At 43.3% G+C, this 15,048-nt stretch overlaps 5 protein-coding genes across 7 annotated transcripts; 1 reads left to right on the top strand and 4 right to left on the bottom strand.

Annotated features, from left to right (window-relative positions):
* Positions 1–52: 52 nt before the first annotated feature.
* On the bottom strand, positions 53–1,592 carry ste24b (ste24b prenyl protease type I). The gene is made up of 2 exons (XM_064682217.1): positions 1,450–1,592; positions 53–1,386 (listed from the first exon to the last, which is right to left on the bottom strand). The coding sequence occupies exons 1-2, from the start codon at positions 1,549–1,551 to the stop codon at positions 136–138; spliced, it is 1,353 nt and encodes a 450-aa protein (XP_064538287.1). The 5' UTR covers positions 1,552–1,592; the 3' UTR covers positions 53–135.
* Positions 1,593–1,634: 42 nt separating this feature from the next.
* Positions 1,635–3,456, bottom strand: ste24a (prenyl protease type I). Its single transcript, XM_064682215.1, has 2 exons — positions 3,283–3,456; positions 1,635–3,066 (listed from the first exon to the last, which is right to left on the bottom strand). Exons 1-2 carry the CDS (start codon positions 3,373–3,375, stop codon positions 1,801–1,803), a joined length of 1,359 nt encoding a protein of 452 aa, XP_064538285.1. The 5' UTR covers positions 3,376–3,456; the 3' UTR covers positions 1,635–1,800.
* A 72-nt stretch (positions 3,457–3,528) lies between these two features.
* On the bottom strand, positions 3,529–5,115 carry PheRS-m (Phenylalanyl-tRNA synthetase, mitochondrial). Its single transcript, XM_064682212.1, has 2 exons — positions 3,821–5,115; positions 3,529–3,757 (listed from the first exon to the last, which is right to left on the bottom strand). The coding sequence occupies exons 1-2, from the start codon at positions 5,039–5,041 to the stop codon at positions 3,590–3,592; spliced, it is 1,389 nt and encodes a 462-aa protein (XP_064538282.1). The 5' UTR covers positions 5,042–5,115; the 3' UTR covers positions 3,529–3,589.
* A 410-nt stretch (positions 5,116–5,525) lies between these two features.
* On the bottom strand, positions 5,526–12,458 carry Cp1 (cathepsin L). The gene is made up of 4 exons (XM_064682221.1): positions 12,281–12,458; positions 10,815–10,912; positions 6,539–6,753; positions 5,526–6,471 (listed from the first exon to the last, which is right to left on the bottom strand). Exons 2-4 carry the CDS (start codon positions 10,905–10,907, stop codon positions 5,760–5,762), a joined length of 1,020 nt encoding a protein of 339 aa, XP_064538291.1. The 5' UTR covers positions 10,908–10,912; positions 12,281–12,458; the 3' UTR covers positions 5,526–5,759.
* Positions 12,459–12,839: 381 nt separating this feature from the next.
* On the top strand, positions 12,840–14,667 carry Rpn13 (regulatory particle non-ATPase 13). 3 transcript variants are annotated; one of them, XM_064682220.1, is made up of 4 exons: positions 12,844–12,966; positions 13,026–13,570; positions 13,692–13,927; positions 14,027–14,667. In XM_064682220.1, exons 2-4 carry the CDS (start codon positions 13,047–13,049, stop codon positions 14,500–14,502), a joined length of 1,236 nt encoding a protein of 411 aa, XP_064538290.1. In that variant the 5' UTR covers positions 12,844–12,966; positions 13,026–13,046; the 3' UTR covers positions 14,503–14,667. The 3 variants fall into 3 exon arrangements, with proteins under 3 accessions (XP_064538288.1, XP_064538290.1, XP_064538289.1); XM_064682218.1 differs by having other exon boundaries at positions 12,840–12,966; positions 13,692–14,667; XM_064682219.1 differs by having other exon boundaries at positions 12,952–12,970; positions 13,692–14,667.
* The last annotated feature ends 381 nt before the right edge of the window (positions 14,668–15,048 follow it).

Raw genomic sequence — 15,048 nt, 5'->3', positions numbered from 1 at the left:
GACAAAGAAAACAATCAACAATGAAGATAGCACACATATACGAGTATGTCAATTTATGTGTAGATATGTATATATATATTTATACTCGGAAAAATGGCAGCTAATGGATAACAGATGTATGCGAAGCTACTTTGTTCAGGATCTGGTCGCCTCGAGCTGCTCCAATCGCCCCAAACGATGCAGCATTGTTGGGTGCGTGTGATGCCAACTGGAATAGCAGCCATCCGAGATCGGAAATGATAGGTTATCCGCATAGAGCTTGAGCAGCGCCTGCCTCAGATATGCGGCATGGCCCAGCTTGAAGGCAAACTTATCCGCCTGATATTCAAATTGGCGCGTCATCGTTAGCATTATCACATTCGATAGGGTAAAATATGGAGTCAGCACAAACCCAAAAATGATGATAAATCCGGCAATGATTGGCTGTAGGCCCGCCTCAAAGCCAACCGCCTGATAGATGGGTCCATGGGGAAAGCAGATGATGAAGAGCAAAAGGGTCAGCACTAAATGCACTTGGAACATCACAATGGCCTTGTAGAAATGCCCGTTCTTCCAATGGCCCAGCTCGTGGGCAACCACAGCGACCACCTGCGCATTGGTCAGACCCTTGCCCTGGTCCTCCACCGGCAGCTGGCCGGGACTGTTCCGGCCACGATTCAGCAGCAGCGTATCAAAGATCACAATGCGTTTCATGCAGCAGGAGCCGTAGAAGAAGGCATTGCTGCCGGCACTGGGATCCCGAACGCGTATGATGTAGACCTGACGAATGGGAAAACCGACGCGATCAGTTAGATTCTCCAGATCCGCTTGCAGTGCTAGGTTATCGAGCCGCACACGTTTGCCAATAAACGGATCAATGATGCACGGCACCAGCAAAATGACCAACACGGTCAGCATTACGGCAGCCACATACAGACCCAGGAAGGCAAACTGACCCAAATACTGCACCATCAGGACCACCACAGTGACCACCAATGCCATCAACAGCAGCGATGCGATGGTGTCCAGAATCTCGCAAAGAATACGACGCAACCACCTCTGCTTGGGTCGCTTGACCAGGCTGGTTATGCACCATCTCTCATAGATTTGACCCGGCAGAGATTTGATTGAGATGTAAATGCTAAGTAAGATCACATAGATGATAGACAGGCACACCTCGTGCTTCATCCAATCCCAGATAACGCATTTGCCGACCACCCACCAAACGAACGCATAGAAGCCAAAATATAATTCAAGGCAGCCGCAAATGATGACCACAAAGAGCGTATTGACTATGATGAACCAGCTCTTGTGCAGCTTGTATGTGCGCATTCTATTAAACAATTCCTGTGATAAATATGGTCCCAGCACCTCCGGCACTTTGGGCACATCATAGACAATAAGGATCTGCAAGAGAGATTTTAGGGGCGCAATTTGGACTGGATGGCATATGGGATATGGCATTATTACCTCGCGCAGCAGCAGATACAGCGACCAGAGACTATCCGCAACCAGTATGACTATAAGGATATAGAGTATAATGGCAGGATCGTTCCAGAAGGAGCCAGTCATTGTTTGTGCCCCCAACTTAAATTTGACATCTTAGCCAAATACATTCGATATAAATATTTTAGAATTTTTCATATACATTCTGGTTTTCGTTTTCAAAGTCCTGGCTATCGCTTGCTTTATTGAAATCTACACAATATACAACTAAACAAGGGGCTACTACAATACGATACAATACGGAGCGAGAGAGAGAGAGAGTGAGAAGCTAAATGCTTTGGTCTACAGACTTGAAATGGGAACTTGCCCTGGCATTTACTGCAATTTCTTCTGTGACTGGCCCAGCTCTTTGAGGCGTGCCAGGCGCTGCAGCAGCGTGGGATGCGAATGATTCCAGGTGGAGTACAACCAATCATAGACAGGAAAACCTAAATTATCCAAATTGAGCTTGATCAGTGCACGGCCCAGTTGATGCTCAAAGCCCAGCTTTTGGGCAAACTCATCCGCCTGATATTCGTAGCGACGCGACAATATGGTCATCGCAAAGTTTATGATCGCATTATAGGGTGCCATCACATAGGTGAAGACAATCAATAGACCGACAAGTATGGGTCGTGTGCCGGGCTGGAAGCCGAGTGCCTCGTAGAAGGGTGCATACTTAAATAGATAGCCAAAGACAAGAAACATGAGCAAAAGATGCACCTCCATAATGACAATATTCTTGGTCACATGTCCCAGCTTCCAGTGGCCCAGCTCATGGCCCAACACTGCCAGCACCTCCTCATCCGTGCAGCCCTTGCCCTTCTCATCAGCCGTCAGCTCCGAATCGTCGGCCTTGCCTTTGTTCAGCAACAACGTATCGAAGAGTACAATACGCTTCGAGTTCCACAGGCCGTAGAAATATGCATTGCTATGCGAGGAACGCTTGGATCCCTCAACCACATATAGCTTCGTTAGCGGAAACTTGAGTGATGCGGCCAAATCCTCAATTGACTTGCGCAACGGTCCCTGCTCCAACGGCGTGTACTTGTCAAACAGCGGAGCAATGAAGATCGGATAAATGGTGAGCAGCACCAGCGATATGACGCCAGTGAAGATCCACAGCCAGATGAAGAAATTATCGCCTCCGCGTTGCACAATGAATATGATGGCCGCCGTAATGGGCAGCATAACAACTTGTGTGACCAGGAAGCCCTTCAGTTGATCCCAGGCAAAGAAACCTGCCGTTTGCTTATTGAAACCATGCTTCTCCTCCAGTACAAAGATTTTGTACAGCTTGAACGGCAGCGATTTGAATGTGGACAACACATTCGAGATTAGGACAAAAACAAGACTGACGATTATCTCATTGCTGGCGTCCCAGTGCAGACGTTCGACCACATTCAACGACAGCTGCCAGATCAACGCAATCAGTCCCAAATAGAGTTCCAAGCAGAGCAGCAGCACATCCATAAGCAGCGTCTTGAATATCCCAAAGTTCTCCTGATCCAAGCCATATTTGCGCGCCTTATGGAACGTCTCCTCGCTCATGTGCGTCGTGAGCTCATTGGGCACAGTCAACGCACTGCGATAGACTTTCACCTGCGGAACGGGGACAGGGAGAGGGAGTGCGTTCGTTAATAACAACAATTGCTATGGCAATCAACGAACTTGCTTGACATTTAATGTGCCGCTAAATATATATGTATTCCTACCCGTATGTACGTGCACATATGTATGCATCATAAAATACGAGCAAAAATTAATTGCCGCCTTAAAACACTGGCACGTGCCGGCATTACGCCCATATTGACTCACCTGGCGTAAGGCTATATAGATTTCCAGTGCATTCTCAATGATGACCAATGCCAATATGCTGTACAGCACGGTGTCTGCTTCTAATGTGGACATTTTCACCTGAATTTCATAAAATTAATAAAGACGTATACTTCAACAACGCCGCACTCTACGGCTTGCACATAAAGGCTTAAAAAAAGTGTTGCAAAGCGTTCGAGTATCGATTGTACAGCAAAAGCATCGATTACTTTGAGCAAACGCAGGAAGTTTTTCAAAAAATTTAAATTTATTTTACTATTTTCTGGTTAAAACAATTTTTTAATTAAGACTAGCGTATTTGCACATTAAAACTCTCCACACTGGCATCGGCTATCTGCTTGTGCATCTCATTGACCTCAGTCTGTGTCATGGTTCGCTCCATATGACGATAGACAATACGAAAGCATACGCTCGATTTGCCCGTCTTTGGATGCTTAAATTTGTCCACCAAGCGTATCTAAAAATTCCAAAAATAAATAGCTATTATGTACATTTCTGCTTTTGCTGGAATAGCACGCACCTGTTCCACGACATCCCCAGCTACCGAGCGCACCAGGTCATAGAAGTCGTTGGGTGAGAAGCCAGCATCCACCTCCACATCAGGCGGCAGCCAGAAGGATAAATCGTTTGTACATTGCGGATAATGTGAGATGGCTTTGTACTTGGGCTGGTTTTGCAGATCCTGCTCACTGAACTGTGATAAGAATCCACTGTCATTGGACCAAAAAAGTCGAATGTCTGGTATATCGAATAGTATCATAGCCAGGCGCTCCAGACCCACGCCAAAGGCATAACCAATTGACTGATGCACGCCCGCCTGCTGCAGTATCTCGTGGCGCATAATGCCGCAGCCGAGCACCTCCAGCCAGTTGTCCTTGAAGTATATTTCCAGCTCCCAAGATGGCTGGGTAAAGGGAAAATAGGTGTCTACCCAGCGATACTTGATACGCGGACCAAATAGCTCCTTGGTCAGACCAACCAGCACGTGCTTCATCTCGTGCTCCATCAGTTTAACGGCCTCCAGGGTGTGGCAGGGCTGCTTAGTCTGGTCCATACACTTGGATGAGGACAAAATGCGCGTTGGATCTGCGAGCGAACCACTCCACGTCTCCTCGAACAGTTCCAGGCCAGGATTGCGCTCAAAGAGCTTATCTTTGGTGACCAGACGCACTGCGTCCGCCTGATGGAACACTGGATAATGTGTGCTGTCGATCTCATCGCGCCTATAGACCTCACCAACAACCAGAAAGTTGTCCAATCCACCCGATATCAACTGCACCTGGTGAGCCGTCGTATGGGCGCGTAGCAAATGCTCCCGATTGATATAATAACAGTCCGATTTCTGGCGACTCACATGATCGCTGGGTATAAGTAGATTATCAAAGTTCTGCTGAACCGTCACCACCGGATTTAGTTGGTCATAGACGGAAAATAGTGGATTTCCGCGCTGATTGCGATAAGCGCCATAAAAATAGTTGACAATGCGCTGGCGCATTATCGACAACGGATGATCCCGCTGCATGTGCTTATTGAGTCCCAGGTGCGACAAAATCTTTGGGGTCACATTCGTCCAGCTGTCCGTGGCGTACGTGCCTCCATTGATTTCCAATTGCAACGGCTGCTGGGGCGTCGTTAGTTTCTTGGCCTCTTCAGCGGCACTGCTGGCCAACAAGCGACGCCGCTGTTGGCCCGTAATGCCCAAACACAGACGCGAGCCGTGCACACGCAGCGTTAATAGCATTTTCTATGTTGTTTTTTATTTACTAAATGGCCAAATATTGCATTCTATGTATTATAAAACAACAGCTGCTTGTATTGAATCGATAGTATCGGTACGCGTGCGCCCAAAATGTATCGATGATAAATAACATCGTTACCACTTACCAGGGCTGCCAATAGATATACAATTACAGTCGGCAATCGGCGCTTATCAGTGCAAATTTAAAAAATATTTAGTGTATTTGTTTATTAAAACTAGCTGTCATATCAAAAATATCTCCTGGGCTCGGTTCACGGTACACTCTATTGTCTAGCCTTTAGGTTTAGTCTGTGAGCCTAATTTTCTAGCGTTATGGTTCCAGTCTTCATTCGTAATATTAACTATAGAAAAAGATCCATTGTAATGTTTTTTTTAGGATGCCTTCTATATAATTTTCTTGAATACACTGCCTCGTTAATGCTGCCGGATTATTTTGTATGCTGATACTCATAATAAAACGAATCCATTAATTTTAAAAATATTTTTTTTATTTTGTACAAAACATCAACATTGTAATATGCCTAATTTGTATTAACTTTTAATGGCAAATCATATAAAGAATGCGATGATTAGTTTTACAGATCGTAACATATGCCCATTAAATTATAAGTTTACTTTTGAGATGCTCGCATTGGAATATAGAGGTCCCTCTCTGTGTGATTAAATAAATGAGGTTGAGCGGTGGTGCATATATGTTGTTCTAGACCAGTGGATAGCTGGAGGCTGAGGCAATGCCGCACTGATTGTCTACATTGCGCGACATCTTGATGAAGCCCTTGTCGCCCCAGGTGGTGCCCCACGAGTTCTTGACCAGCCAATAATCCTGGCCACTTTCATCGGTGCCGTAGCCCACGACGAGCACACCATGATCCAAATTTTGTGGATTACACTCTGGCTCATTGTAGACGCCCTCGGAGTAGAACTGGAAGGACTCGTGAGAGGCATCAATCGCAACCGAAACAGGTCCAATGGTGGCCACAGCCTCAGCCATCTTTTTCTCATCGCCCTGGGGAATATCAACAGAGCCGCGATCCGTGGCGCCAATGGTGGCCTTGTTGAAATGGCAGGAATCATCAATGCCCTCATATGGATACGATTTCTCTGTATCGATACCACCATTATCCTTAATATAACGGAAGGCATTGTCCATCAGGCCACCGTTGCAGCCATTGTTGCCGTACTTGGTGGAGCAATCGACCAGATTCTGCTCGGAGAGCGAGATCAAAGTGCCTGACTTACGGAAATGCTGACCCTCCAGGGCGCCAGTGCTAGAGAAGGCCCAACAGCTGCCGCAATGTCCCTGGTCCTTGATCTCGGTAACAGCGCCCTTGCTACGCCAATCCACAGACTTGGGCAACTTGACATGCTCCGGCGAGATGAACGTAACGCCCACAAAGCTGGGATCAGATGCACTGTAAGGATAGAAGATTCAATATAAGAACTGGTGTTTTATGGATTGAATGAGGGGGGGATACTCACCGCAGCTGCTTGTGCAGCGTGTAGTTGAAGCCATTCATTGTCGTATGGAACTCATGATGCAGCATATCCGCATATTTGTTGACGGCCATCTTGAAGCTAACTTCGCCGGAGGCATAGCGCTGATTGTGCTTGGCAATCTTGTGTTTGTTCTCATTGAAGATCTTCAGTCGGAAACGCTCCTCGGTATCATCCAGATAGTTCTTGCGATGCTCCAGCTGCAATTGGAGAGAGTGTGTGTATAAATATTTATATACATATGTAAGTGTATATGCCACTCACAACAACTTGTGCTTATCAGGGAATGTGTTTCGACTGTGTTATCAGGACTTGTTATTAGCATTGTACCTACTCTCCACGGGCAGCGATTAGATAGCTCCACGGCTACGCCAGCGAATGCACACGCCCAGCCCAGCCCAGTTCAGGGGCGGGCGAAGTTCAGATTTACCTAATGTTTGCGCTCAAAGCAAAGCAAATCGATTCGGATTCGGATTCGAATTTACATTTAAATTTATTGCTCTTAAGCATCAAATGAGATAAGCTGTGACACCTCTTATCGGGGCCCAGAAACAAAAAAGGTGGCACACAGCTAAAACTTGCCAAAACCCAGTAGGCCCATAAAACTAGCCATAAACATGTTTACGAGCCTGTTAACAATTTGGGTAAAAGTTGTAAAAAATGCTGTCCAGGATAGTAAAAAAAAAACAGGTAACAGAGTAAGCTGGTCGAACGAACCTGACGAGGAAATACCCTGTAACCAAAATACATTCATAGTCATATATATCTATATCGATTCTTCTTACCCTTAACCCAGAAACTCATTCTCAAATAACTTCCATGTTTATAAACTGATCGTTATGAAAATTGCAGGTGTTAAATATCCCATCTAAATGCCAATCATGTTCAATTTTAAGGGCGTATATATGTTGATTGCCAAACGTGATATGTTCTTCTGTGTATTACACACATTTGCATGACTGCAATATACCCTAAGATTTGCAATAATTTTCCATAGTTACAGGGTATCAATAAAATAACGAACATTAAGTTGGTACAGTAAAAATTCACTAAGTGCAGTCAAACAAACTGGTCAAACAGGCACCAACCCACATAAAGTCTAATTACAACAGATAAAGCAGCAATTGACGCCCTGACCGGATGGTCATGACTATAATGATGATGATGGTGCTGACGATAATGATGATGGATGCTCTACTGATGATAATAATGTTGTTCTTGTTGTTGGATGACTTGCTCCGATAGGCGCACTGTCATTTCGAGTGTTTTGCGGTTCTCGTTCTTGCATATAATTGATTTAATTGCTATAATTTAGCTGCCTCAGCAACTTGTAGCGCTTGCAGTGCCAGGGGGTAGAAGAAGAAGAAAACCCGCCCCGAACTTTATTGATTTTTCGCATTTGGAAATTAATTTTTTGCTCGTTTATTTAAAAAATTTACACATTTTAAAAAAAGGCGTCGCCCTGGCTTAGTAAAAAGTTAATAAACAAAACGTAGGAACCGTAATTAAATGCACATGCTTAAAGGTACAAATATAAATGTAGACGTAAGTCTGAATGTACGGCTTTTTTATTGATTCGTTGACTGAATAGTTGTTTTTTTTTTTTATTATTCAATTTATTGCTGCTAGTTTTTGTTTGGCTTGCACTTCGTTTTGTTTTTGTTTTTATCTTTTTAATTTGTCAATATTATTTCTGTTAATACAGCAAATGGCCCACATGACGCTGAGTATCCGTTAAGACTATTTTTGTACTAAAATTAAATTAAACGCTAAGGCAACACTGGCGCCGAGTTCAGTTTGGCTGCCGCTACAGTCGCTCCATTTCAATGGAGCAGCTGTCATCAGCTGCTGCGGATGCCGCAGCAGCGGGCACTGCTACTGCGGCCGCTGAAGTTGTGGGTTCATCGTATGCAGCACATGCGTTTGCCGCATTTTGCTCTGCCAAATTTGCATATTCGCGCCGTTTACGCAGTATGTATCGCAGCACAAAACAGTTGATAACACATAATGCAATTATGAACACAACGGGCACCACAACGTCGACAATGACATTCAAATCACTTGGGGAGCTGGCCATTTCTTTTTTTATGTGTTTTATATAATTTTGCTTGATTAAGCCGTTTTCTTATTAGTTGTTTCTTGCTAGCTTTAACACGTTTTTCTGAATGACGCGCGTGCTTTCCTTTAATGTCTTACGGTTTCCTCACAATCTTTCTCTCTCTCTCTTGCTCTCTCAAGTTTTGATTTTGGCGCGCGCGCGCTCGCTCTTTCTTGTTGGTTCTCTAGCCACTCGCAGCCAGTGTTGCGTCTGTTTGCTTTGAACGTCGGGTGGGTAATATCAAAAGTAGCAGTCTGCCCGTTTGGTTCGGCGCGCGACGTGCACACACATGGCAGCACCAAAAAAAGAACACACACATACATATACACGAATTGTGTATATCAAATGCTATTTGTGTACTTGTACATATGTATTTATGTATGCATGCAGGAATCGAAACCGTTCCGCATAAAAACGAACCGGTTTATTTTTAATCGCTTTCGTATAAGAGCAATGATTTATTAGGATGTGTGCATGCATATGTACACATGTACATAAGTATGTATGTATATGCAAAATGTGAACCGGTTATAGCATGTCAGTATCCACAAACACGCACACAAAGCGCAAGAGTAATCGCCCACTTGTTAATTCCATTTCGCCTCCTATTTTCGTGCAGTTTGCTAAACTTAAAAACAAAAAAATGGCGCGCGAGCTTTTCGTTTCACAACAGCATAGCAAAAACAAACATTAACCCAAGCGATAAGCCCCACAGCAAGTCACACGCCATTTCAGAGAATTCTGACGCTGTTCAACTTTATTATTGTTTTTTTTTTTTGCCATTTGCGCATAAATTGAGATGATGTTCATTGAATGAAAAAAAAAAGAAAACAATTTTGATTGACAGTGTTTGAGGGGGGCCGCCTTTCACACGCTTATCGCAATACATTCGGATCAGAGGTCATCTTGCCTAGCGTTCGTTTTGTGTGTTCCACTTCGATCGGAATGTGCAAAACTCAATAAACACAATTTGCTTACAAAAAATTTGCATATGTTTAGTGAACATTAAACCCCCGGCCCAAAATGTAAACAGATTGCAATTTGTTTATCGATAGCGCTGACCAATCAGCGCCGTGTGCAAAGAAATGAATTTCGAATGCGCCTGTCGCTTATGCTACTCTTTTTTTAGTGCGCAGCAAATTTTTGTAGTGCGCAAAAGTAGGCAACACTTTGCGAAGCTCGTAGTAATATTAGACTGTTACAAATTTAAAATTGATAAAAGATCTCAATGCGGCTCTTTTTTAAATTTAGCAGATATATAAATAATGTATACATATCGGCAATTCAAATTTTAATTTAAAAAAAAAGGTAATCATGAACAAGCTTTCTTTGAATTTTTGAGCGCTGGATATTTAAACGTTAGATTTAAATAAGACGCATTACAAATGCATATACTATTTAAATGCAATTTGCAACTAGTCCAGTGTCGGCTAGTCTATTTAGTCTAGACAAAGCTGGAAACCTTTCAAGCGTTCCATACCCGACCCGATAAGAGTCGAACCTCGTATATATTGCAAACAATAACTGATAAGCTGGTAAATAGAGAGTTCAAATCGCTCTACGCCGTAAACTAGCGCAGGCAAAGACAAAGAACCAAAGAATTGGCTAAATGGGCACAATTTAAACAGCAATAATTACAAATTAATTATGCAGGAAAAAGAAGTAAACAAATCCCAATGATTCAGAATAGGGAAATTGTTTAGAGTTAAGCGCTTTAGAAATTGTATGCGAATTGCTTATCTGTGAACGCGGCCGCCTGACACAAGCTGGAACGCGGGCTTATCAATGAGGCTGTGCCGCATAACGGTACAACAAACCCGACGCGTCGCCTCTATCAGCAACTCATGTGACAGAATTCTAGATAGATGGCATCGAGCCGCTGTCATGTGAGCCGGCATGTGACTGGCTTTTAATCAGCTTAGCTGCAACATATGTAGCTTGCAACAACAACAACAATAACAACAAGAACAATTTTTGGTCTGTCCGGCCCCATGACTCAGCGGCCAGAAATGCATCAAAAGCCCGGAACAATTGCATTCAACAACTAAGTTAACAAAGGCATTAATCATGCAACCTGCATTTGACACCTGCCACAAAACAGTTGGTCCGGAATTCGAGTCGTCCCCCCCCTTTCTTTTGTTCCATCTCTCCCGTATTACTCACCTTGAAGGTCTGCCACTCCTCCTTGATAACATCGGCATAGGAAACCGCCTGCGCCACAGCCACCAGGGCCAATAGAGCGAATAAAATGCGCATTTTAGCTAGAATTACAAGCAGATAAACAATTAAACAATTGAAAATAACATACAAAATAATAATTAAGCTATACTTTAATCAGTTTGAGCTTAACGACTGCTCGTCACGTGATTAGCTTTTAACATTCGGCCTAGAGATGAGCTCAAACAGCGTACCTGTGACAAAGTCACTGTGATTGCTAAATAACGTAACTGAAAGTTAACATAATTTCGTGACTTATGTAAAAAAAAATTAACTATTTCTATTTCGAACTTTCGTAGTGAACGCCCACAAATCATTACAATATTGTTTATTAAATAATTTATAAAAATGCAAAATAAAATCATTTTTATTGCTATTTATTATTTACGCTTGTTTGAACAAAAACAAATATAAAAAAAATGGATATAAAAAAATTAAAAAAATTGATTTATAAGTACGTATAATTTGTAACTACAAAGTAACGATTTCGTCCATATCTCTTTTTGGCCCACACACAGAAAGCACAAACAAGCTTCTCAGCTTTTGTATAAACAAACAACAAAAAGTTGTAGCCAAAGCTGAATTTCATCAGCAGCAAAAACAACAACAGTAAATAACAAAGCGTCGCAATGTTAAATTTGCAGCGTTAGCGATTTATGTAGATAACATGAGCCACATACATGACAAATGAACAGATGCGATGCTAGTGGGCGGATATGCCAACAAAGCAGATAAACAAAAAAAAAACAAATACCGAAAAATTTGAGTGCAATCAATGCGAATGCACAGTTTAGTTTTTGCTCATTTTCGAATTCGAAACTTTTTTGTCGTTATCTTATCGGACATTCGCCTTGTGTTTGTTTTTTTTTTGCCTCTACGCTTTGCTCTTGTGGCTGCTGTTAGTTTTATAGGGTATTGATTAACGTATTTGTTACAGCAATATCACAATAATTGCGCCAAGTGCGAGGGTTAAAACAGGTTTTGCAACTCATTGGCAAGGTGAATCAGCAGACACACACTTGCATATAAATAAAATAGAGTATGGAAAAAAAGAAAAAAGCGGATTGATAAGACAAACAGAAAAATAGGCCACAGCAAAGAGTGAAGCAACAGCTGAAAACAAAATGCGCAGAAACAGCAGCAGCAAGAAATGGCGGCGAGCGCAATAAACAAGACGCCAAAGGGACAAGTAAATAAGAGATACATAGATAGGGGAATAGAATAGAAAAAAAAGCGATGCTGCTGGAACATGCCAGACAGAGGCAGAGAGGGGAAACCACAGACAATGGCGACAAAACATTAAAATATATGACGTACATTGATTTAACTAATAAACAGTTAAGTATTTCAATGCGGACATGAAAATGCGTTGTGTTTAGCTGTGATTATGCGGAAATTAATTTAATACTTACCACTTGAACTGAATGACAACACTTTGCAACTTATTGCGTTCTAACAATAACGTTTGAATCAACTACTGCTTTAAAATTGAATTAAATTAGTACTTTTTCCTTTTGTTTAATTATTAGCTATTAGCTTTTGCCTGAGCACCTCACTCGAACTGTTTTCGGTTTAAAATAAATCCATCAGCGAATTGTTGTTGCCAAGAAATCTTAAATATATGTATGAGTTTCTTTTTCATATATGGTCATACTGGCACTTCCAAGTAAGCTTGCCACACTGTCAGCAGGTTGCCAATTGAGTAAATTAAATGTACCATTATAGATATAAATAATTCATTAATAAATATTACATATTAATAGATACTAATTAATAAATGTAGTTGCATTACAAAAATTGTTTAAGTATAGCTGTAAAATTGAGAAGGATTCAGCTTTATATTAAATAAAAAATGTACCAATTATACCAGAGTGGCAGCCTCGACTGCACAATAAAAAATGTTATGCTCAAAAGAGCTGTTCAAAGCAGAAAATGTAAATGTAAACACATCATATTTATTGGAAGCACTAAAACGTTTGTTATCGAATTACGTCTCATCACTAGCTCAAGGTGTCAAAAATTGCTCGTCATCCGCAGAGTAGGCGATTTTTATTTGAAGAATTACCAAATTGTATTTATTTAACACATTATATATCCAGTAAGTGCGTGTGGTACGAATTGCCAGAGATCCTGTCTTAACTTTAAACAAAATTGCAGCTCTCGAGAAGCGCCCGCATCATGTTTGGCAGACAAAGCGGTTTGGGCAGTTCCAACAGCTCCAACCTTGTAGAGTTCCGTGCGGGTCGCATGAACATGGTTGGCAAAATGGTGCATCCGGATACACGCAAGGGTCTCGTCTATATGACCCAGAGTGATGATGGACTAATGCACTTCTGCTGGAAAGATCGCACCAGCGGCAAGGTCGAAGATGATCTAATTGTATTCCCCGATGATTTTGAGTACACGCGCGTAGATCAGTGCAAATCGGGACGCATTTATGTGCTTAAATTCAAGTCCAGCTCGCGTCGCATGTTCTTCTGGATGCAGGAGCCCAAGACGGACAAAGACGACGAGCACTGCCGTCGCATCAACGAGCTGCTCAACAATCCCCCCTCGGCGCACCAGCGCGGTGGCGGCGGCAGCGGCAGCGAGGGCACCGACCTTCAGTACATGCTGAACAATATGTCGCAGCAGCAGCTGATGCAGCTGTTCGGCGGCGTCGGCCAAATGGGCGGCCTCAGCTCGTTGCTGGGACAAATGAAGTGAGTAAAATCGTAACCAAATCCGAATAAATTCTTAAATGTAATTGTTAAGCTGACATGTGACGCGTCACGCCAAGACTTGCGCCCAATTCTAATCCGTGTATTCCTTGTCTGTTCACAGTTCGCGCACGCCCTCGTCCCGCAACACAGCCGCTTCAAGCGGCGGCAGCGGCAGTGCTGGCAGCGCCGCATTGCAAACGCCGGAAAATGTGAGCGTGCCACGCACAGCGTCCGCGCCCAGCAAGCCGAACAAGTCGGGCAACAGTCGGAGCAGCAGCAGCGCCGGCGGCGGCGTCACCAGTTTGCAGAGCGATGCGGCCGGCGGCGCAAGTTTGGCCGTTGATGCGGATGCCTCCGGTAAGAAAACGACAAATGCGACAACAGCAGCAACAAGTGGAGCATATGCGAATCCATTCCAAGCCTATTTATCCAATCTCTCCCCTGAACATGGCGCAGGTCGTTCACTGAATATCGACCTGTCGACGGCGCTGTCTGGCGCTGAGGCGATTAATCAGCTAATTGCGGATCCGGAGCGCGTCAAATCATTAATTGTGCACTTGCCGGAATCGGAAGATGCCGATGAGGATCGCAAGCAACAGATCAAGGATCACATCAGTTCGCCCCAATTCCAGCAGGCCCTTGCCCAATTCTCCAATGCCCTCCAATCGGCCCAGCTTGGTCCGGTGGTCAAGCAATTCGAGCTGTCCCATGAGGCAGTCGCTGCCGCCTATTCGGGCAATCTCGAGGAGTTTGTCCGTGCCCTGGAGAAAAGTCTGCCGGCGGGCGCTACTATGGCGGGCGATGAAGTTACCCCCATCGCCGCCGCCCCCGTCGCCAAGGACACCCCCGTGGCCGACAAGAAAACCGATGCGGAGCCCGCCAAAGAGGAGAGCGCCGCAGCTGCAGATAAACCGGATGAGAAGCAGAAATAGCGCGCGCATGTTTTATATAGCCCAGCATATAATCCCAAATATTAATTAATCCCAATTTAATGAACGCGTTCGAAACAGCCCATCATATTATTACTTTTGCACATTTATCCAAGTTTTCGATTCAAAAATAAATTGGCCATGCAAATGTTGGTATGTATGTATTAATGCTGCTCAAATATGTCTGTGTAAGTACAGTGAAAACTGTCATTTGTTGCTAAAGTAAGGTTAAGAGTTGTCCGTCCGAGAGAGATGTCCCTTAGAAGAGTAAGTACAGTGAAATCCCTTATGAGCGAACAGTCATGGTTACACATAAGAAGTTGTCCGCTCAAAAGTTACCTCGCAAGTCCGTCCATCGGTTGAGCCCTCACTGTACATATACGCTTTTCTTAATACTACTTGTCCGATTAAAATATATAGATGGGAACCTTAAATGTGGTCTGTTAATATACACTATACTGCATAAGTACAGTGGATGTCCGCTTCAAGAAATAACAATAATTTTAGAAAACATAAAAATGAATTTATTAATGTTCTATTTTGTTAGTC

Source organism: Drosophila montana, unplaced genomic scaffold, assembly GCF_035044405.1.
Source record: "Drosophila montana isolate Dmon_TW-CO22-7 unplaced genomic scaffold, ASM3504440v1 contig_2438_1, whole genome shotgun sequence".
Taxonomy (NCBI): Eukaryota; Metazoa; Arthropoda; class Insecta; order Diptera; family Drosophilidae; genus Drosophila; species Drosophila montana.
Note: the sequence above shows the minus strand (reverse complement) of the source record. Positions and strands in the feature narration are given on the sequence as shown.